The 23410-nt window shown below is 40.6% G+C and overlaps 1 protein-coding gene across 5 annotated transcripts in view; it reads left to right on the forward strand.

Moving 5' to 3' along the window:
* The window catches only part of LOC126279128 (CCR4-NOT transcription complex subunit 6-like), an 811221-nt gene that overhangs the window by 719972 nt on the left and 67839 nt on the right, over positions 1-23410 (forward strand). For all 5 annotated transcript variants that reach the window (XM_049979620.1, XM_049979621.1, XM_049979619.1 and 2 more), the window contains 2 exons: positions 4724-4878; positions 7057-7208. In XM_049979620.1, the coding sequence (XP_049835577.1) occupies positions 4724-4878; positions 7057-7208 (307 nt within the window). The remainder of the gene's footprint in view (positions 1-4723; positions 4879-7056; positions 7209-23410) is intronic.

Raw genomic sequence — 23410 nt, forward strand, 5'->3', positions numbered from 1 at the left:
AAGACGAAAGGTTGTGGGTTTTATGGAGTCATTCCAATCCCGGTAGCGGAAAGACTTCCCTTAGGGGAAAAAAAGGACAGGTGTACACTCGCGCACACGCACGCACGCACGCGCGCACACACACACACACACACACACACACACACACACACACACACATCCATCCGCACATACACAGACACAAGCAAACATTGTGTGTGTGTGTGTGTGTGTGTGTGTGTGTGTGTGTGTGTGTGTGTGTGTTTTATTTATTGTGCCTGTCTACCGGCGCTTTCCCGCTTGGTAAGTCTTGGAATCTTTGTTTTTAATATATTTTTCCCATGTGGAAGTTTCTTTATTATACACACACACACACACACACACACACACACACGGTATATATATATAAATACACACACACAGGGTGAGTCACCTAACATTACCGGTGGATATATTTCGTAAACCACATCAGATACTGACGAATCGATTCCACAGACCGAACGTGAGGAGAGGGGCTAGTGTAATTGGTTAATACAAACCATAAAAAATGCATGGAAGTATGTTTTTTTAACACAAAATTTTTTTAAAAAATGGAACCACGTTAGTTTTGTTAGCACATTGGAAATAAGAACAAATACGTAATCAGTGCCGTTTGTTGCCTTGTAAAATGTTAATTATATCTGGAGATATTGTAACCTAAAGTTGGCGCTTGAGTACCACTCCTCCGCTGTTCGATCGTGTGTATCAGAGAGCACCGAATTATGTAGGGATCCAAAGGGAACAGAAAAGTCTGGAACAGCACATTATGTCCACATGCTAACACCTTTTTATTGGTCTTTTTCACTGACGTACATGTACATTACCCTGAGGGGTGAGGTACACGTACACACATGGTTTCCGTTTTCAATTACGGAGTGGAATAGAGTGTGTTCCGACATGTCAGGCCAATAGATGTTCAATGTGGTGGCCATCATTTGCTGCACACAATTGCAATCTCTGCCGTAATGAATGTCGTACACGCCACAGTACATCTGGTGTAATGTCGCCGCAGGCTGCCACAATACGTTGTTTCATATCCTCTGGGGTTGTAGGCACATCAAGGTACACATTCTCCTTTAACATACCCCACAGAAAGAAGTCCAGAGGTGGAAGATCAGGAGAACGGTCTGGACAATTTATGCGTCCTCCACGTCCTATGAAACGCCCGTCGAACATCCTGTCAAGGGTCAGACTAGTGTTAATTGTGGAATGTGCAGGTGCACCATCATGCTGATACCACATACGTCGTCGTGTTTCCATTGGGACATTTTTGAGCAACGTCTGTAGAAACATGATGTATGTTGCAGCTGTTTGGGCCCCCTCCAATGAAGTGAGGACCAATGAGGTGGTCGCCACTGATTCCGCACCATACATTTACAGTCCACGGTCGCTGTCGCTCTACCTGTCTGAGCCAGCGAGGGTTGTCCACGGTCCAGTAATGCATGTTCCGTAGATTCACTGGCCCATGGTTTGTGAAACTCGCTTCATCGGTAAACAGGTAGAACTGCAACGCATTCTCTGTTAATGCCCATTGACAGAATTGCACTCGATGATTAAAGTCATCACCATGTAATTGCTGATGTAGCGACACATGAAACGGGTGAAAGTGGTGACGATGCAGTGTGTGCATGACACTACTTTGACTCAGTCCGCCGGCTCTCACAATGTCCCGTGTACTCATGTGTGGGTTCATGGCAACAGCAGCTAACACACCAACTGCACCCGCTTCTCCTGTGACGGGCCTGTTACGGACCCGTTGGCGTGCTACGACCATACCTGTTGCATACAGTTGGCGGTAGATGTTTTGCAATGTGCGGTATGTTGGATGCTCTCTGTCTGGGTACCGTTGTGGATACACCCTGCAGGCTTGAGCTGCATTTCGTCGACACTCTCCGCCTTTTCAGAGTTCAAATACACTATGGTCACAGTTTCTACAGCACTACACTATCACAGATGTCTGGTAACACGGTGTACTACAGTTGGTCTGCGTGTGGCGACAAATGCAGAATAACAATAGCACCAAGCGCTACATGCGGACACTGCGACAGCTAGACCAAACCACAACAGTGCACTACAGCCACACTCGTAAACACAGTCATCATCGTAAACATGTCCCTGCAGATGCTCCTCGCTGACCGTGGGCCATGTTTGTTACAACATGCAACTGAACGTCGGAGGTTTCAAGCGTCAACTTTAGGTTACAATATCTCCGGATGTAATTAACATTTTACAATGCAACAAACGGCACTGATTACGTATTTGTTTATATGTTCAGATGTGCTAACAAAACTAATGTCATTCCATTTTTAAAAAAAAGTAGGTTTGTGTTAAAAAACAGACTTCCGTGCATTTTTGTATGGTTTGTATTAAACAATTACAATAGCCCCTCTCCTCACGTTTTGTCTGTGGAATCAGTTCGTCAGTATTTGATGTGGTTTATGAAATATATTGAGCGGTAACGTTAGGTGACTCACCCTATATATATATAGACGTGACTTACCAAACAAAAGAGGTGGCAGGTCGATAGATACACAAACACAAACACACATGTTTGTGTTTGTTTGTGTATCTATCGACCTGCCAGCGCTTTTGTTTGGGAAGTCACATCAACTTTGTTTTTAAAATAGAAAGAAACTTCCACATGGGAAAAATATATTAAAAACAAAGATTCCAAGACTTACCAAGCGGGAAAGCGCTGGTAGACAGGCACAATAAAATAACACACAAACACAGACACAAAATTTCTAGCTTTTGCAACCAACAGTTGCTTCTTCAGGAAAGTGGGAAGGAGAGGGAAAGACGAAAGGATGTGGGTTTTAAGGGAGAGGGTAAGGAGTCATTCCAGTCCCGGGAGGAGAAAGACTTACCTCAAACCCAGAACCTCTCACAGAAGAACCCCAAAAGTGCCGCACTTGTGACAGGATACTTCCCGGGACTGGATCAGACTCTAAATGTGGCTCTCCAGCAGGGATACGACTTCCTAAAATCCTGCCCCGAAATGAGATGCATCCTTCATGAAATCCTCCCCACTCCACCAAGAGTGTCTTTCTACCGTCTACCTAACCTTCGTAACCTCTTGGTTCATTCCTATGAAATCCCCAAACCACCTTCCCTACCCTCTGGCTCCTACCCTTGTAACCGCCCCCAGTGTAAAACCTGTCCTATGCACCCTCCCACCACCACCTACTCCAGTCCTGTAACCTGGAAAGTGTACACGATCAAAGGCAGAGCCACGTGTGAAAGCACCCACATGATTTACCAATTGACCTGCCTACACTGTGACGCTTTCTATGTGGGAATGACCAGCAACAAACTGTCCATTCGCATGAATGGACACAGGCAGACAGTGTTTGTTGGTAATGAGGATCACCCTGTGGCTAAACATGCCTTGGTGCACGACCAGCACATCTTTGCACAGTGTTACACTGTCCAGGTTATCTGGATACTTCCCACCAACACCAACCTATCCGAACTCCAGAGATGGGAACTTGCCCTTCAATATATCCTCTCTTCTCGTTATCCACCAGGCCTCAATCTCCGCTAATTTCAAGTTCCCGCCACTCATACCTCACCTGTCATTCAACATCATCTTTGCCTCTGCACTTCCGCCTCGACTGACATCTCTGCCCAAACTCTTTGCCTTTAAATATGTCTGCTTGTGTCTGTATATGTATGGTGCGCGCCACATCCTTTTGTCTTTCCCTCTCCTTCCCTCTTTCCTGAAGAAGCAACCATTGGTTGCGAAAGCTAGAAATTTTGTGTGTGTGTTTGTGTGTTATTTTATTGTGCCTGTCTACCAGCACTTTCCCGCTTGGTAAGTCTTGGAATCTTTGTTTTTAATACAACTTTGTTTTATTTATATTCTTGGCTGTTCATTGTGACAAATATTGCAGTTCACAACTGATCAAGCACAGAACTATGGATTTTTCATGGTATCAACTGAGTGAAGTAGTTGTAGATGTATTTCAAAAAGTGTGACAGTGTTGATTTTGACTGTGGTGGTTGAACTCAGTCACAGCTCCAGATAGCCAGAGCTTATGTAAGGAACTCGGAATGTGTCGTCCTGGCTGACTGCCCTTCTGTGGCTGTGCTGGTGAATGGTAGGCATTATGCACACATGGTACAAACTCACTTGTGACAGTTTATGTTTTGACCAAACTTGTATCTCACATGTTGAAAGCCTTCCAGTTAGTGAGGGTCATTATTCTAAGGTCCCATTACCCACCATTTGTATATCCGAGCCAGATGTCTTCTGCCTGTGAACAAATAATTCCAATCTGTCTGTGACAGTCTTCTTCATATGAGGTGAAATAAAGTATCTCCAGGAGAAATCTTCTCTACAGTGGACAGTGTGTGACATGGCAAGACAAACACCGAGCGAGTTGACTGAGACAGTGGTAAGTGCTAATAAGGCATGGGACTCACACTCACGAGGACATCAGTTCAAGTTCCCATATGGCCATCTCGATTTAGGCTTTCCACGATTTCCCTAAATTTCAGAGCAAATACAGGAATGATTCCTTCAAAAGGACACCATCGATTACCTCACCTGTCATTCCCCAATTTGAATCTCGTTCTCCATCTTTAATGGCATCATCAATCCAAATCGCAATCTTGGTTGCCTGCTGTTTCTAGGTAGACAAAAGATGAAATTTCCGTATGTTATGTATATGTGTGTCACTGATCCCTGCATACTTATCTGCAGGAAGTGGAGACAAACCAGTTCTACAGTTTCTTCCTACCACAACTCAAGATGGATGGCTATGACGGCATCTTCTCACCCAAGTCGCGTGCCAAGACCATGACGGAGAACGAACGCAAGTTCGTCGACGGCTGCGCCATCTTCTACCGCACTGCCAAGTGAGTGTTTACCGTGTACTACCTACTAGCTGCAGCTATTACCTAGCTATACACTGGCATGCAAACGGCTGGGCAGGGTGGCAGCTGGAGTGGCAAAGTGCTCGTTGCCTCGCAGCCCAGTCCTGTGACAGTGAGATCGAGCCTACAGACATTTCACCTGGCACGGCTCCGCTCGGTACAGGAGGTCTCTCAGTCTGAATGGCTGAAACATGTTAGAAACGACTGTAAAATACAGAAATATGCTTATTGCACAACCCATTATTCAAATGATCATCAAGTAATTTAGCTGTAACACACTGCAATGTCCTGCAGTTGATGTTTGATGGTCAGCAAATGTAAAGATTACAGCAGTGTCAGATGCTGAAGAAATGATACCTTGTACCAGATGATGTCACTATTCATATATGTCTCTAGACATTTTCTTCTTTGGAAGTGACATCTTTTAAACAACTGCTGCGAACACTTACAACAGGAAGTTAATATATATCTTAACATAAGCAGCAGCATGTAGTGTCATATTTCGAAGCATACAAGTTGGTGTGTTGTCGTATGTTCCTCCTTTACTTGCTATTGAGGTGCAAATGAGAGTTTCAGTGAATTGGTTAGAACACAGTGGAATGGAACAGCTCGTGGCAATGGTCTAATGTGATCACTGTGGCTTTTAATGTCAGACTATGGCAGCATATATACACTGAGTATGATGTACTGTGTCCGTGTGTTGCCCTTGTCAGGTGTGCGTGCTGTTCCTGGCTGCTTTGTTTCAGTTACTTCATTGGAAATCCACAGTTGCACCCACAGAGACAGTGCAGTGTCTCTTTTGGGGAATATGTGATACTGCATGTGTTAATATATATCATTCCAAGTAAATGATTAGCTTGTTAGCTGAACAATGCCTCCCTTATGTGACACTTGTGACTGTTTCTCCAGCAACTTGTACTTGTGAAGTCTGTAGATTTGTTCATCTTCAAACATCAACTGTACACTAATGCAGACTTTTACAGATCAATTACATTCGTGACTAGTGGAACAGGCACATAACCATATTTAAAAATAATTTGTATTCTCTCATGAAGTAATTTTCTGGAGGCACAGCACAACCAGTGTGCTGCAGTCCTAGGTGCCAAGGCAAGCCTGGGAATGTAGACTGAGTGACATGCAGTCTGAGCCTAGCAAAGTGTTTTCTGACTGCTGCACTTGCCATGGCCCAATTACTGCAGTTTAGTGTCATGGTACAACTGATCTAGTCAATTCCCTTCATCTAGCACATCTCTCAGCAAAATTTCTTGCTTTGTTACAGAAACTTGTCAGACTGTCCTTGCACAAAAATCGCATATAATTTTCGCATTTCGAGTGCTGAGACTTGTCCCTGATACTGGATGTCATCGATATTTGAAGTTTTCTCTGAAATTTCAAAGAACTATGTGACAGGATGATTAGTCATTAGTCGACAGTGTTATCTCCTCTTGGTAAGCATTTGTGTATCGTCGACACTATGTTAATCTGTGTTTCCTTCATCCATTGTAATACCTGTGAGTAAATTACCGTGGGGGTATTTATTTCAAATGGACATTTATGCAGAAGTGCTGTGAGGTCGAAAGTTGTAATGAGGCATTTACACTGCACTGGATTTTAGAACAGTGAAGCCCAGATACCTGAATCCAGTATGAGAGTTGCACAAGTTAGTATAATAAATAGGACATTTACTGAATTTTACATTGGTGCTTGTCAGAACATGATAATAATATTGAAAAGGAAAAACAGTTCCTAGGTTCTGCAAAATTTTTCAGAAAATTAGGAACTGTTCCTTCTTTATAAGATAAATAGGTCAGTCAGTACATGAAAATTTTGCACAGATGACACACACAAAGTAATCGGGTCTGTTCCTGATAGCCATTGTCTGGTGTGACCGGGATGACTGGGGTGGTCGCTAGATCCCCTGATTTGGATTAAGTGTGGGCCATTGTGCTGGTGGTCTGTTGAGTAGCAGTTATTTGCAGGTGACTTGGCTTCATTGATGGCAGGTGTCTTTATATGCCACACTGTAATTTGATGTAACGCTTATGCAGATGAGAATAGTTATCTGACATGTATGTGCCATAATACCTGATCTTTCATTTACACACACATTTTCCCCTTCCAAGTGTAAGCAAACTAAAATATATTACTGACTTCTTTCAGATTCACCTTGATAAAGGAGCACTTGGTGGAATTCACGCAGCTGGCGATGGCCAATGCAGAGGGCTCAGACAACATGCTGAACCGTGTCATGCCAAAAGACAACATTGGACTAGCAGCCCTTCTGCACACCAAGGAGGCTGCCTGGGACAATGGTGAGTTTCATTTCTGCCCCTTCCATTCACTGGTGTGAAAAGTCTAACAGTTAACAGAATTGTAAACCTTATCTTCCTTGAAAGATGCTGGAAAATTGAGAAAAGAAACTCAACTTCAGCATTCCAAATGGGAATATGGGAAAAAATAGTACTTCTGCAAAAAGGTCACAGACCAGAACACTTTTGTCTAAGAAGTTTCTTTGTTTTTTGCTGTCATCAGAATTCTCTTCCTGGCAATGCAGCATCTCTCACTTGGAACAGGTGTGGACTGCTGGCACAAGATACTACTTGTGGTTCTTGGCTGTTAGTTCCATTACCTGTTTCTAACAAGAGGTGTTTCTGTAGTATATTGTCAAGTTTTCTGTGGTATGGGTTTATGGTAACAGTTCATGTATGGCATATTCTAAAAAAAGAGGCATGTGACGTGCTTACAGTACTCGGAAAATGTTGCCAAATTTATGTACAAGTAGAATGGGTTTGTACAGAGATATAACAATGATGAAATTTACAGTGATTGGATGCACAGATTGGTAATAGTGACAAACAAGTTGGAAGAGCTTTGTGAAGTTTGAAAGGTAGGTGATGAGGTACTGGCAGAATTGAAGCTGTGAGGATGGGCCGTGAGTTGTGCTCGGGTAGCTCTGTCGGTAGAGCATATGCCCACAAAAGGCAAAGGTCCCACGTTTGAGTCTCGGTCCATCACACAGTTTTAATCTGCCAGGAAGTTTCATATCAGCACACACTCTGCTGCAGAGTGAAAATCTCATTCTATCAAGTTGGAAGATATGTCAAGGATGGTAGAGGTGCACATAGTCTTGCTGCAGTAAAACTTACCCCTGTATCTTTCTACATGAAGAACACAATGTGATTCTAGGGTGAACAAAAATGCCTCTTCTGGAGAACTGCTTGCTCCCAGACACGGAGATAATTCAGAAAACTCAAAAATACTACTGCACAAGATGAAACATGTTTTGAGTTCTTATCACTGTAAACTGAAGCGGTAAAATGTGATATTTCATAATAATTTGATACAAGTATTAGAACAGCTAACAAAGTTTGTTCAAAGTTACAACCTAAGTAAAAGTTCTTTTCTCACTGCAACAAATCGCCAAGATTGTCGAAGCTTTACAGAATCTCAAAATTTAGCACGAAGTTCAAAGTGAGACGCGTTTGATAGTTTCCAAAGAACACCAGTGTCAATACCCAATCAATACCTTCACTGTGCGATAACAGTGGTGATGTTATTGACCATAGTGCCACTAAAGCAGTATTGCTAAACATGGTTTTTCAGAATTCGTGTACAAAAGAAGACAAAGCAAATATTCCAGAATTTGAACAACTACCAACATGAGTAACTTAGAAGCAGATATCCTTGGTGTAGCAAAGCTGCTTAAAACTCTTAAGAAATGCTTGGCTTCCAGTTCAGATTGCTTACCTGTCAGGTTCCTTTCAGAATATGCTGTTACAATAGCTCCATACTTAGCAGTCGTACGTAACCACCCTCACATGTAGGATGATCCGTACCCAGAGGCTGGAAAGTTGCACAAGTCGCACCACCAGCCGAGAATAGTAACAGGTCCGTATCACTACGTTGATTTGCAGCAGGAGTTTGGAATGTGTGTGTGCCTGAATGTTGTGAATTGCCTTCAAGAAAATTATTTATTGACAAATAGGCAACACAAACTTAGAAAATATTTTTCTAGTAAAGCACAACTAGCTCTTAATTCCATGAAGTAATGAGTGCTACTGACAGTGGACATCAAATTGATTCCATATTGTTACATTTACAGAAGACTTTTGACACTGTTACTCACAAGTGACTTCTAATTAAATTGTGTGCTAGTGAAGTATTGTCTCAGTTGTGAGATAGGATTTTTGATTTCCTGATGTGTGCACTTCCAATTGTGACATGAATGCTATACAGCTCCGTACTATGTTTTGGGACAATTTGTTGTCATTGCACCATCTATTTCAGGACACACATTCACAGGACATTTTTCCTCCATTTCCAGTCAGGAATCTATCTCTGCAGTTTGTTGGTTTTGTTAATTTTCACCTCTTGAAAGGTGTTCATGGGTAGCTGTGTAGAGCATTCATTGTTACTACTCTGTGTCAGGAACTCGGTTGTGTCGCTGCCAGTGTAGCTTTGTAAACACTGTTTGTGAAGATAGTTACAAATAAAGTATATATTTTTTTTCCACACAGCAATCAATCTGCAAGTGATGGTGCTGGATCAAATGGTATGTTTTACTGCTGTGTCATAAGAACTGGGCATTGCAGTGGAAGTTGAAGGGTGGTTGTTGGAGAATATTCAGAGGATGTCTTATACATATAGTCTTGTGAACAATGATAAAAAATTGTATTCACTAATCAGTTGTCTACAAAAATGCTGAGAGTCCTGAGTAATATTAGTTTCCATATGAATCCTACCTAATTCATTTTGCTGTATTTGGTATCTCATGCCTTCTGTTTTATCCAGTCAAATAACTTCATATTCAAGATATTTATGTGTATTACTAATGCCTACCAATATAGATTTTATATTGGTATTACCTGTTGCTTGTCTCCATTTTCTTTTGCAATGTATTGTGCCTCTGTAAATTATTATATGCACTGTTCTTTTCTCTCTGTTTCTTTTGGTTCTGTGCCAGTTATGACCTTTCCACTTAAGTTGCTGTACTATTTAGATTATGGTGTTGGCACTTAACTATACTTGGCAGTGCATTGGCTAATTTTGAGCCTGAATTATTGAATATCCTTTTCATGAAATGGTATTCTTTGGCTGGTAATATATGAGCTCCGTTCAGAAAAATTTGGAACATTGTCCACAAAATTTTTCTGTTCGTACTTTTTACGTATTGTTCGTTATCTCCTTTGAAAAAGAGCACAATTGATACACTGCTCTGAACACCGTTTTTCCACTTCTGGAAGAAGTCTCGGTATGCCTCTTGCTGGAAAGGAGGGAACACCGTCTGCGAATTTTCTTTTAGCTCTTGTATCATTGTAAATCTTCTTCCTGTCAATGGGGTTTTAACTTTGGAATGCATCGGTCTCGAGAGTACAGAGGATGAAGCAGCACAGTAATTTCATTTCTTGTGCAATAGTCATGCACGAACAGGGATGAATGTGTGGCTGTGTTATCGTGATGCGATACCTGTGAATTGTCTCACCACATTTCAGGTCATTTTCCATATCACATTTTCTCACAGGTGTTGCAACACATCCCGATAGTACCATCGATTAACAGTTTGTCTCTTGGCAAAAACTCATGATGCACTAATGATTCAGAGTCAAAGAAAACTATCAGCACGACTTTGACATTTGATCTGATGAGCTTTTTTTGGTTGTGGAGAGCCTTTCCCAACGTATTGTGAAGATTGAACCTTGGTCTCAACATTATAATCATAGACCCACATCTCGTCACCAGTTATGATTCTCTTGAGGAATGTCTCATTCTCATTTGTGCGATCCAAAAGCTTTTTACATTTTTATTTTCATTTTGGACGTTTCCAAAAAAAATTCTGATGAAAATATGTGTTAGCTAGTGAGAAGCTGTTCCTAAATAATTTGATTGGAATGCTTGGGGCATGTTTAGACAATTTCTTATGTATTTTGATTGCCATGTACATACAGTTGTTAATAGTTTTTGCTAGTACTACAGTGGTAGGTCCTTTGTCTACTGAGAGGATAATGATGAGGTCATCAGCTTTTAGGGAATGTAGAGCCTGGAGTTCTGCAGAGGACAGGTTAGGTTCATGTTGTAGGGACCTGAGGAAGAATTGTGAAGCAATGCTAGATATCAGGAATTCTTGGAAGGCTTGTGAGGGATGATTTTGAGATAGTGGAGGTGGATCAAGTTGGGATCATGGCCTGAAATGTTCAAGGCAGGGTTAAATGTCAGATTTGCTGTTGGAAAGGTTTTGGGATTGGGTGCTGCAAATTGATATTTCCAATTGATATTACATGTGAAGGGAAGTAAATCCTTCATGAAAGCAGCATGCTCAAATGCAGGTTTAGGGTTGAAAATGAGACCCTGATATAATACAGATAATTCAGAAGAGAAGAGTTTTTTAGATCAGAGGTTAAGGATACTGTACTGTTATGGCTGGTTCTTGTGATTATGGGTTATTCTTGGTCTGGGTGGCAGTGGTGATGGCTGTGGGATGTTAAGGAGATTAGCCAAGCTCGGCTTGTAGGAGAAGAGAAGTGATTGGCGGTGTGGCTGTTTAGGGAGCCACAGAGGGCAAGAAGGAATACACCTGTGTTCAGGTAGTTTAGGAGAAGGTGGGATAGCTTCTTGAGGTGAAATATGGCATGTTGTTGCAGTTTGAAGTCGGTTTGGTGGATGATACCATCCAAGGAAACATGAGGGGCAGATAACTGCAGTATTTTGTAGAAGGAGAGGAGTCTGGTGGTGTGGAAAGTGGCTGATGAGCCATACATGTCACAGATAAGTGGGTGAGAGCAAGAGATTTCTGTACTTGGAACTCACTGACATGTTAAAATTCCTGGAAACTCTGAATATCTTCTCGCAGTTAAATTTCACGTGGTCTTATTCTGAATCGATGCCACTTTCCTTGATATTGATCTCGTCCTCAGCAAGGGCCAACTGCACACGTCCATCCACATTGAACCTACCAACAAACACCAGTACTTGCTTTTTGACAGTTGCCATCCTTTCCATGTCAGACGTTTCCTCCTATACAACCTTGGCATCCGAGGCAAATGTATTTGTTCAGATGCAGACTCTGTACAGCAATACAACACCATTCTCACATCAGCCTCTACTGCGCGTAATTACCCCACCAGCCTTGTTCAAAAGCAAATTTTTCAGGCCATCACATCCAATCCTGGTACTGCTGACCCCACCAAGAAACAACTTCGGAGCACCACTTCTGACTTACTATTATCTGATCTGGAAAGTATTAACCAGCTACTTCAACAGGACCATAATTTCCTAGAATCATGCCCTGAAATGAGATCCATTGTGTCTGAAATTTTGCTCACCACACCTAGAATAGCTCCACTGACCCATGGTGTTCGGTGACTTTCTTGAAAACTACCCCTTGTCCTAGACCTCTTCAGTCTTTTCCCTCACCCCTCTTCCTTCCTCTTCAACCCTTCTGCCTGAAGAAGGAGCTGTTGGCTCCGAAAGCTTGCCTTGCTACAACCTTCTTTTGAGTGTGTGTGTTCTGCTGCTGCCTGGTGAGTAGACTTTTTATCTATCCAATTAAATTGTTCTATATTTATGTTCTGTAATATCTAGATTTCAGTTGTTATATGATTATCAAGTACATTGCTAAAAGCTGGAACGTGCAACTATTATTCATTTTTTTATTTATTTATTTACACCTCTATTTTGTAGGACCAAATTGAGGAGCAAATCACAAAGGTAATGGAAAGTGTCAGTGCATGAAATTACAGCATAGAAAAAGTAAAATGTTTATGAATCTAAAAAATGTGAAGCCATAATTTTAAATAAATGCAATCAACAATATAACAGCGCATGGATTACTGCAAAGATTTTTGAATTCTTGTGGTAGCTTGTCAAAAATGGATGCAGCAGTATACTACACACCTCTCTGCTAAAAAACAAAATTAAGGAAGTCTGTTCCAAATGCAGGTTTGATTTCTGCCAAGTATTAACTGAATGAAAGCTACTAATTCTTGGGAATAAGCTGATATTGTTAAAAAGAAATGACAGTAAAGAATATGAAACTTCCTGGCACATTAAAATTGTGTGCTGGACCGAGATTTGAACTCGGGACCTTTGCCTTTTGCGGGCAAGTGATCTACCAACTAAGCTACCCTACCACGCCTCACGACCTGTCCTCACAGCTTCAATTTCACCAGTACCTTGTCTCCTACCTTCCAAACTTCACAGAACTCTTCTGCGAACCTTGCAGAACTAGCACTCTTGGAAGAAAGGATATTGCGGAGACATAGTTTAGCGATAACCTAGGGGATGCTTCCAGAATGATATTTTCACTCTGCACTGCAGAGTGTGGTGATATGAAACTTCCTGATAGATTAAAGCTGTGAGGATGGGTTGTGAGTTGTGCTTGGGTAGCTCAGTTGGTGGAGCACTTGCCAACAAAAGGCAAAGGTCCCGGAGTTCGAGTCTCAGTCCAGCACACAGTTTTAATCTGCCAGTAAGTTTCATATCAGCGTGTACTCCACTGCAGAGTGAAAATTTCATTCTGGAAGCATCCCCTAGGCTGTGGCTAAGCCATGACTCCACAATATCCTTTCTTCCAGGAGTGCTTGTTCTGCAAGGTTCACAGAAGAGCTTCTGTGAAGTTCAGAAGGTAGCTGATGAAGTACTGGCAGAATTGAAGCTGTGAGGACGGGTCGTGAGTCTTGCTTGGGTAGTTCAGTTGGAAGAGCACTTGCCCGTGAAAGGCAAAAGTCTCGAGTTCGAGTCCTGGTCCAACACACAGTTTTAATCTACCAGGAAGTTTCATATCAGTGCGCACGCCACTGCAGAGTGAAAATTTCACTCAGTAAAGACTATATATATTAAGAGGCCAATGTCAAAATACGCAGACTAGTGAACAAGGGCGACAAGAGATTTGCGAACTTACATCATTTATTGCCCAAACTGCCTGTTTCGGAGCCAAAAATATCCTTTTAGAATGGAAAGAGTTACCCGAATATATAATACCATATGACATAAACGAATGATAATAAGCAAAGTAGACTAATTTTCTTGTCTGAACGATCACTTACTTCAGATACCATTCAAATAGTAAAAATGGCAGCATTAAGTCTTTGAACAAGATTCTGAAGGTGGGCTTTGCACAACAGTTTACTGTCTATCTGAAAACCTAGAGATTTGAACTGTTCAGTTTCACTGATCAATTGCCCATTCTGTGACATTAAAAGGTCGGGTTTTGTTGAGTTGTGTGTTAGAAATTGTAAAAACGGAGTCTCACTTTGATTTAGCATTAGTTTATTTTCTAAAAGCCAAGAACTTATGTCATGAACTGCACTATTTGAAACAGAACCAATGTTCCACACAACATCCTTTACTACCAAGCTATTGTCGTCGGCAGACAGAAATATTTTAGAATTACCTGTAATACTAGAGGCCGTATCATCTACATAAATAAGGAACACGAATGGTCCCCACACTGATCCCTGGGGCACTTCCAATTGAGTTGGACCTAGTTATAATTGCAGTGTATAACTGCTCTCCACAAGCAAAAACATTTAGGCCATTTACATCAAACTCTATACTGAACACGATTGGATATTAATGTGAGAGGTACAATGAAATATAATGAAAACTATTTTATGACCTGCATGATAAGTTACAACTTGCAAGAAGCACTATAATTATCTCATTTGACCTGTGTCATCATTCACAGATAAAGTAAAAATACCGATGCAAAAGCATTTTCTGTCTTACATGTTACACATTATGATACTAGATAAAAAATCATTAGTGTCATATCTCAATGAGGAACTTAAAACTTTCAGCACAGGGCAGGAGCTTGTAGAAGAACTATGGCTCAAGTTTAGAAGAATAGTTGATAATACTCTGGACAGATATGTGTACCCAAGTAGAACAGTTCATAATGGTAGCGAACCTCTGTGGTGTACAGTCACTGTAAAGAAACTTCTAAAGAAACAGAGACTGCTGCACAATAGGTAAAAACAAAGCATATGACTGTAGATAAAGATGTGCTGAATGAAATTTGTTTGGCTGTGAAGTGAGCAGTGTGTGGTGTCTTCAGTGACTACTGTGGCAGAGTCTTGTCAAATCATATTTCACAAAACCCAAATAAATTTTGGTGATACGTAAAGGCTGTTAGTGGTGCCAAAGTTACTGTCCAGTCCCTACCAAATGAGACAAGAACTGATATTGAGGGTAGTAAAGTGAAAGCTGAAATGCTTAACTCCATTTTCAAATGTTCCTTTACAAAGGAAAACCCAGAAGAATTGTCCCAATTAAATCCATGTGCCACCGAAAGGGTGAATGAAATAAATATTAGTGTCACTGGTGCTGAAAAACAGCTGAAATTGTTAAAATTGAACAAATCTCTAGGGCCTGAAGGCATCCCTGTCAAATTCAATACTCAGTTAGCAGCTGAGTTAGCCCCTCTTCTGACTGTAATCTATTATAGATCTGCTGAACAAAAAACCGTGCCCAGCTTCTGGAGAAAAGCACACAGGTCACACCTTTCTACAAGAAGGATGGTAGAAGTGATACACAAAACTATTGTCAAATATCCTTGACATCGGTTTGTTGTAGAATCTCAGAATATGTTCTTAGCTCAAACACAATGATATATCTTGAACAGAATGACCTCCTTAATGTCAACTTATGTGGAACTTAACTTGCACTTTTCTCACATGACTGAAAGCTTTGGCTCAAGGTGTCAGGCATAGGCAGTATTTCTTGATTTTCAAAAAGCATTTGACTCATTGTCATACCTACACTTATTGTCAACAGTACTATCACATGTGCCATCTAAGTGAAATTTGTGACTAGATTGAGGACTTTAGGCAGGAAGGACACAGCATGTTATCTTGAATGCAGAGTCATTGTCAAATGCAGAAGTAACTTTAGATGTGTCCCAACGAAGTGTGTTGGGACCCTTGCTGTTAATGTATATTAATGACCTTGCATTAATAGTAAAATCAGGCTTTTTGCTGATGATGCAGTTATCTATAATGAAGTGCTATCTGAAAGAGCCTGTATAAATATTCAATTAGATCTTGATAAAATTTCAAAGTGGTGCAAAGATTGGCAACTTGCTTTATGTGTTCAGAAATGTACACTTTTGCACCTCATAAAATGAAAAACATTAGTATCGTATGACTATAATATCTGTAAGTCACTTTTGGAATTGGCCAACTCATACAAATACCTGGCTGTAACACTTTACAGGAATATGAAATGGAATGATCACTAGGGCCAGAAAACAGTGAAATATGCAAGCATATATGACCTAAAATTTACATAAATATGACATTAAAAATAAGATATGACTTAATAGAAGTTTATTTAAAGCATTCTTGTTTGTTTATTTAATTTTTTTATTCACTATAAAGTAATACAAAATTCACTTCTCAAAATATTGTAAGTATAGTTCTTTCTTTCTATAGGGTTTGTGGCTAATTTGCAGCTATTTTTTGAATGTCTGAATGTTTTATTTTCTAAACACAAATTACAGTGAAAAGATCATCTATCAAAACAGTAAAACAATGTTTTTATTTCTACATAATATTTAAAGCATTTCACATTATTTAATACCACAGGTCAATCTTCAGTGTGTGCAAAGTTGCACTGGATCACAAGGTGCATTTTCAGGTTTTCCATTGTCAAAGACCTATGGTTGTCACTGAGGATAGTTTTGTACCTGGAAAAGCTCCTCTCCTTCACATGACATCACTGGAGCGTATTTGAAGGCCGCCAGGTCACTTGAGTTCAGCTTTGTTTCAGTATCTTCAAATATTGTGGCATTCCTTGGAAGACTGTCACTGATTCTGCACAGTGTAGAATATCCAGGATTCCATTGGAGAACACTTTGCAATTTGGTTTTCACTTTGTCAGCTACATGGCCATGAGCTCAACCCAACTTACTCTGCAAATGTTGCACAATACTCAGGGCCTCACGTAGCTGAGTTCCAACAGCTTCCAGTCGATGGTGGCTTTTGATATCACTGAAAAATTGGTGTTGATGTATGCCAAGTTGCAAGACAATGTATCTGTAAAAACTTCTTTCACAATTTTGATAGCACTTCATTCATCACTACCAAGTTCACTGAAGATTGTCGTTATTTGGGTGTAGTTGGTGCAGCATTAACCCAAGAACTCCATCATGTAAGAACAGGTTTAGGTGGGGGGGGGGGGGGGGGGGGGGGACGTTGAAGGTGCTTGTTCCTTGAATTTCTGCGCCCGTATTGGAGCCTTCACATAGATTTTCTTGCCACAGGAAATTAATTTTTCCATGTCAGGGTCATTTGATCGCACCTCTTCGGCAACTCTGTGCAACGAATGTGCAAGGCAAGAGGTGTACACCATACTGGGGTAGAAAATCTGAAGCCCTTTGGCTGCTTTAGCCATATATAAAGCACCATCTGTTACAAGCAGCAAAATGTTGTCTCTTTTCACACCAGCTGGCCAGAGTAACTTCAGAGAGTTGTCAAACAAAATAGCAATCGTTGAATTGTTTACTCTATCGAGAGCTTCATACATTAGTAGGAACATATCTCCAGGGCCATCAACTTTTAGAACACCAACCACATTATTTGCAATACATATCGCCCACTAATATCCATAGTTTCATCTATCGACAGCCAGATCTTTTGCTCAGCAATAGGAATTTGTATTTTGTTGAGCACATCATTGTAGCATACAGATAAATAGTTCTTTCTCAGTGTAGATTCATCTGGAACTGGATGTGTTGTGTACTTCTCCAAGAACCGTCTGAAGTGTGGATTCTTCAGCTTTTCCAATGGGATGTTGCAGGATACCATCATCTCACACAAACCCTTGCAGAATGATTGCACGGTTGACGATTGACCTGTCTGTTCAAATAACAGCATTTGCCTGCTGTTATTTTCAGCACTTTGTTTCACATAGCTGCTGTGTTTAGCAGTATTACAGTGTTGTTGCACATTAAAGTGTTTTTCTGCACTAACTTTAACTTTACAGTTTACAAAATAATATTTTCCCATCAGTACTAAAGAACTTCTCCCCAAATTCTCGAACATATCCTCGCAACTTCACACTGTCGGGGCACTTTGCTTTAGGCATGTTGAACAAGGCAAAGGCTGTATTCAAACTGGTTACTGGGAACTCCTGTGTGACTGCGATGATTATTACAGCAGAAGTCGCCTTTGTTGGCTCTGAGAGTGTATTGTCAACTCTGCGCAACAATGTTTTATGTTCGCAAAACGACTGTTGTGGTACACCGATTTTCTGCTACAGTCCTGAGAAATAAAGCTGTGTTCTAATTTATCTGTTTATCTTTCATAATAGCATGTTAAATATTGTCTCATGAGCAATATATTAATTTTCTTATTTATGTGTCCCGTAAGATACGAGAAAAACGGTATATGCATTTTAGACAAAAGTTGACGGAAATATGACCTATGATATTAAAAGTTAGCCGCAATATGACATATTACTAAAATTTGTTGAAATATGACTTTATACACACAATCATTTCGACATTTTTCGACAATAAAATGCCTAGATTTGTGTATAAATTGTTCTAAAATTTAACCTATAGTTCAGAAAAAAATGACTTGTCATTGAAATCCAGGCCCTAATGATCACATAGGCTCTGCTGCGGGTAAAGCATGTGGTAAACTTTGGCTTATTGGTAGAATACTGGGGAATTGGAATCAGCCTTCAAAGGAGATTGCTTACAAATCACTCATGTGACTGGTTCTAGAATGTTACTCAAGTGTGTGGGAGCCGTACAAAATAGGACTATCAGGGAATATTGAACATGTACAGAGAAGGGCGAGTGTGGAAAGTCATAGGTTTATTTAATCTGTGGAAGAGTGTTACAGGTATACTGAAGGAACTGAACTGGAAGATCCTCGAAGATAAATCTAAACATCCCTAGAAAATCTATTAACAAAGTTTCAAGAACTGGCTATAAATGATGATTTTAGGATTACAGTACAATCCCCTACTATCATTTGCACAGGGACTGTGAGGATAAGATCAGAAAAATTATATCACACACAGAGGCATTCAAATAACCATTCTTCCCATGCTCTGTACCTGAATGGAACAGGAAGAAACCTTTGCAGAGTATAAATGTAGATGTGGATCAGCTGATGTTGGCATCCAACTTTTTTGTTTCATATTAAGAACCTTTACAGTGGGAATATGGCCAACTCAGAAAAAAGTTAAAGGAAAAAAATCATATAGTTTCAAATTTCTGTACAATGGTAGTAGGTCATGTTATGAACAACATACTAAAAATTCCCACCGGTGTGGGTAGTTTAAAGGTTGCTTTTTCGTGTTTATATAGAATAACTTGGAAACTGGTGCTTATAGAGATAATGTTTCCCAGCACAAAATGTTCTACACAAAAATCATACTCATTTTTCCTCTAGGAGTAATAGTTTTAAAGTAGTGTGTGAATGGCATAAAATTAATGTTTGTTATTAAACTACATGGGCTAAGAACAAATATTAAAGTTCGTGTTGCATCTAAATGCAGTAAGACAGTACTTATCCCTTAATACTTTCCGGCAACCTATCTTCCATCACACTTCTAAACTGCAGCCGCCATCTTTCCACTCTATTACACCACAGGGGTGTAAAACAATGGAAAGATGGCAGCTGAAGATTAGAGGTGTGATGGAAGGTAGGTTCCTGGACTGTGGTCATGCCCTTCTGTGCTTCATAGGTCTGCAAGCTGAAGAGTGAGCAGGCGATTCCCTACTCTATCTGCCCCACAGTGTAACCAGCAGAAAAACTACAGGGTGTTTCACAAAGTTATACTGACCTTCTGCAGTGTGTTTTAAGGATCACTCGTGAGACAGTGCACAGATATGGTCAAGGGTGTATATTTTTTTACAAACTGCATTAACATTACATGGAATACAGATACGAATCGCTAACAGTATTGACATAACAAATGCATGTGGACAAAATCTATGTGAATCTCTGCACACTGTTGAACAGTGCTAAAGACAGATTGATTCTTAACGATCCTGTACAGCAGCTGTTGTGTCTTTCTAGGAATACTGCTTGCATTCCCCAGCATTTACTGTCCATTTCTCTTATGCAAGTAGACAAAATTCCTTTACTGAGCTTGTGTTTATATAGTGGAGTTATTTTCATTTTATTGTATGAGTACGTAGTTCCAGTTGTTAAGTGAGCTTTAATGTAGAATACATTTGTGTACACAATGGTTAAGAAGTGTTTAATTTGTGTGATGTTATCCATGCTCTACGTAATGTTGGTAGGAAATGGATTGATAAACGCGGTGCCTGGCAGCTGTTTATCATTGACATCATATTGTAAAGCCATGTAACCTTGTTCTAGTCACTTGGTGGTGAATTAATTAATGATCTGAAAGTTACTGAACTTCTCTCACCATTAATTGCATAAATCTGTTGCATTCAGGAATTCCTGGCACTTGTAGGTGGGCTGCACTGAATAGACATACTTACCACTCATTCACAGTATGCCTTGCTAGACGGGTATCAGTATTTCTGATGGAATGGGACACACACACACACACACACACACACACACACACACACACACACACACACAACCGCTGCCACCAGCAGCTTGCACCAGAAAGCAATATGAAGGGGGTGGGGAACAGATAGAAGGGTGTGAATGGAGGGAGAGAAGAGTCCTGTCCAGTGGAGTGTGCAGGGTCATGACAAGACTGCCACTAGGTGCAGCATTGGGAGGCTCTGGGGCAGGGAGGTGGGGAGAGTAGTGGGTACGGGGGGAGAAAATGGGGAGCAGAATAGGAAAGGAATAGGGAAGGGGAAAGATGGGATGGGTGTGCTGACAGAGTGGCACACAAAGAGGTTGAAGGGACATGAATAGGGAGAAGGGGTGATAGGGCACTGTTGGGTGGACGGCATGGGGAAAGTACGTTACTTGGACGGTGAGGAGAAAGTAGGTTACTGGTCATACCGGACTCGAGAGTCCATTACCGCAGCAACGTATTTTTGCCATCTGTCCCTGTCTTGGGCTATTTCCTTCCATTCACTTTCAATACTTAGGCTCCTCAAATCAGCCTTCACATTGTTCTCCCATCTACGCCTCAGGACATTTTCCTTCTAGGTGCCCTGCCATCATCCATTGAGCTACGTGACCTGCCCATTGCAGCCTACATGATTTAATAATACTGATTATGTCAGGGCTTGAATAGAGTACGTGAACCTCTTCGTTATGCAGTTTTTGCCACTCTCCGCCAATGTCATCCATTTTTGCTCCAAAAATTTTCCTCAAAATTTTGTTTTCAAATACTCAAAATGGCTTTTCATTTTGCACAGTGAGAGACCAAGTCTGACACCCATGCAGCATAACTGGTAGAATAATAGTTTTGTATATTCTAATCTTTAAATTCCTAGACAATATCCATGATGAAAGTAATCTATTCAGTAAGAAATAGCACACATTTCCGCTCGTAATCTCTTCTTCAGTGCGGATTCAATCTCATTTCTCGGAGTGATGTCCACACCTAGATACTCACATGTCTTCAGTTTTTCAAACTGCATGTCTCCAACTCGTAAAATTTCCTGATCTACTGCTGTTCACTTATCCTTAGACTTAAATCTCCACTAGCCTTGATTAATGCATTCGCATTTGCTGTTACAGATTCTTTCCTATTGCTAATGATGTTTAGATCATCTGCATACCCTAATATTTTAATATTTCAATTTAACTCCACACCCTCTGAATTATCTGCTGCCATTCGTACAATATATTCTAGGACTAATTTAAAAAGTAGCAGAGACATGGCATCTCCCTGCTTAAGTCCATTCTTTATTAGAAATTCTTCTGACTCCAATTTCCCCACGCGTACTCTACCTTTTGTGTTTTTCCGACTCGCTTCTATAAGTCTAACATGCTTCTTCGGTATTCCAAGTTCCAAAAGAATTCTGTACAATTTTGACTGCAATACTGAATCATATGCTTTTGTAAAATCTATGAAAAGATTATGAACTGGTTTATTGTATTCGTATTTCTTTTCCAAAATTTGATGCAGGGTGAATATTTGGTCAATAGTTGATCTGTTCCTCCAAAAGACGGCTTGGTAATTCCCCACAATTTCATCTGCATATGGTGTAAGCCTACTTAGCAGAATATTCAAGAAAATTTTGGTACATACTGGTAATAGCGATATCCTTCTAAAATTACTAAGATTCATTTTGTCACCTCTCTTAAAAAATGGGGATCAGAATCGACTCCTGCCACTCTTCTGGCATCATCTCTGAGTTCCATACTTTAGCTATCACTATGTGAACTACTTCCACCAATTTCTGTGCCCCATTTTTAACTAATTCTGCAGTTATGCAATCTGATCTTGGTGCTTTATGGTTTTTCAATTTGTTGATTGCATCTCTTACTTCCTTTAACATTGGCTCAGGTATGTGGTGTTCTGCTGTATGTATTTCATACACCTGCTCATTTCCTGCTTCCTGGTGTACATTTAATAGATGCTCAAAATACGCCCTCCATTTACTTGATATACAGCACTGGGGTCTGTCAGTATTCCCCCAGCATCCCCTTGAGTGCATTTGTCCTAGCCTTGAAACCCTTCCTATACCCATTTATGTCTAGGTAGAGTTCCCTAATGTTTTTTGTTTTACTGTTTGTTTCCATTTTTGTAATTTGATTGTTCAAATAATCCCTCTTCTTTGCCCATAGCCTACAATCAACTTCCCTTCTCAAGTTCAAGAACTCTCGTTTTCTGTCTCCCATTCTATCCCAATCTAATCGCGCTTTTCTCCTTTCCTCTACCAATTTCTTGCATTCCTCATCAAATCATGGTTTCCTCCTGTGGTTCTTAATTGTACCTATTGTGACCTTCGCTGCCTCTTTGATATTATTCTTCACAGTGATCCACTGTTTATTTATATCCTCGTCTTGATCTTCATGTGTCGTGAGAGCATCAAACCTATTTGAAATTTCTATCATGTACCGTCTTCTAAAGTTTTCATCATTTAGCTTGTCAGTGTCGAACCTAACAAGTTCTGCATTGTGACACCTTGATGTTGCTGTAGATAACTGTTGGTCAACTTTGGCAACTACAAGAAAATGACCAGATTGCAGTCTGCTCCCCTAAAAGTCCTCATATTTTCTATACTAGTGTGCCATCTTGGTTCAATTCCGCGTCCGGCCATCCTGATTTAGGTTTTCCGTGATTTCCCTAAATCACTCCAGCCAAATGCCGGGATGGTTCCTCTCACAGGGCACCTTCCTTCCCCATACTTCCCTAATCCGATGAGACCGATGACCATGCTGTCTGGTCTCCTTCCCCAAACCAACCAACCAACCAACATGATCAATTTGGTTTCGGGTGTGTCCATTCGGAGAGACCTAAGTTGCTTTATGAATGTCCTTCCTTTTGAAATATGTGCTCTCAATGATCTTGTCTTTTGAAACAGCAAAATTAACCACCCTTGTGCCATTATTATTCGAAATGTTATGCAAACTTTCTTTCCCAATTGTAGGTCGGAATGCTTCCTCCTTTC

The sequence above is a fragment of the Schistocerca gregaria genome, chromosome 6 (assembly GCF_023897955.1).
Source record: "Schistocerca gregaria isolate iqSchGreg1 chromosome 6, iqSchGreg1.2, whole genome shotgun sequence".
NCBI classification, from domain to species: Eukaryota; Metazoa; Arthropoda; class Insecta; order Orthoptera; family Acrididae; genus Schistocerca; species Schistocerca gregaria.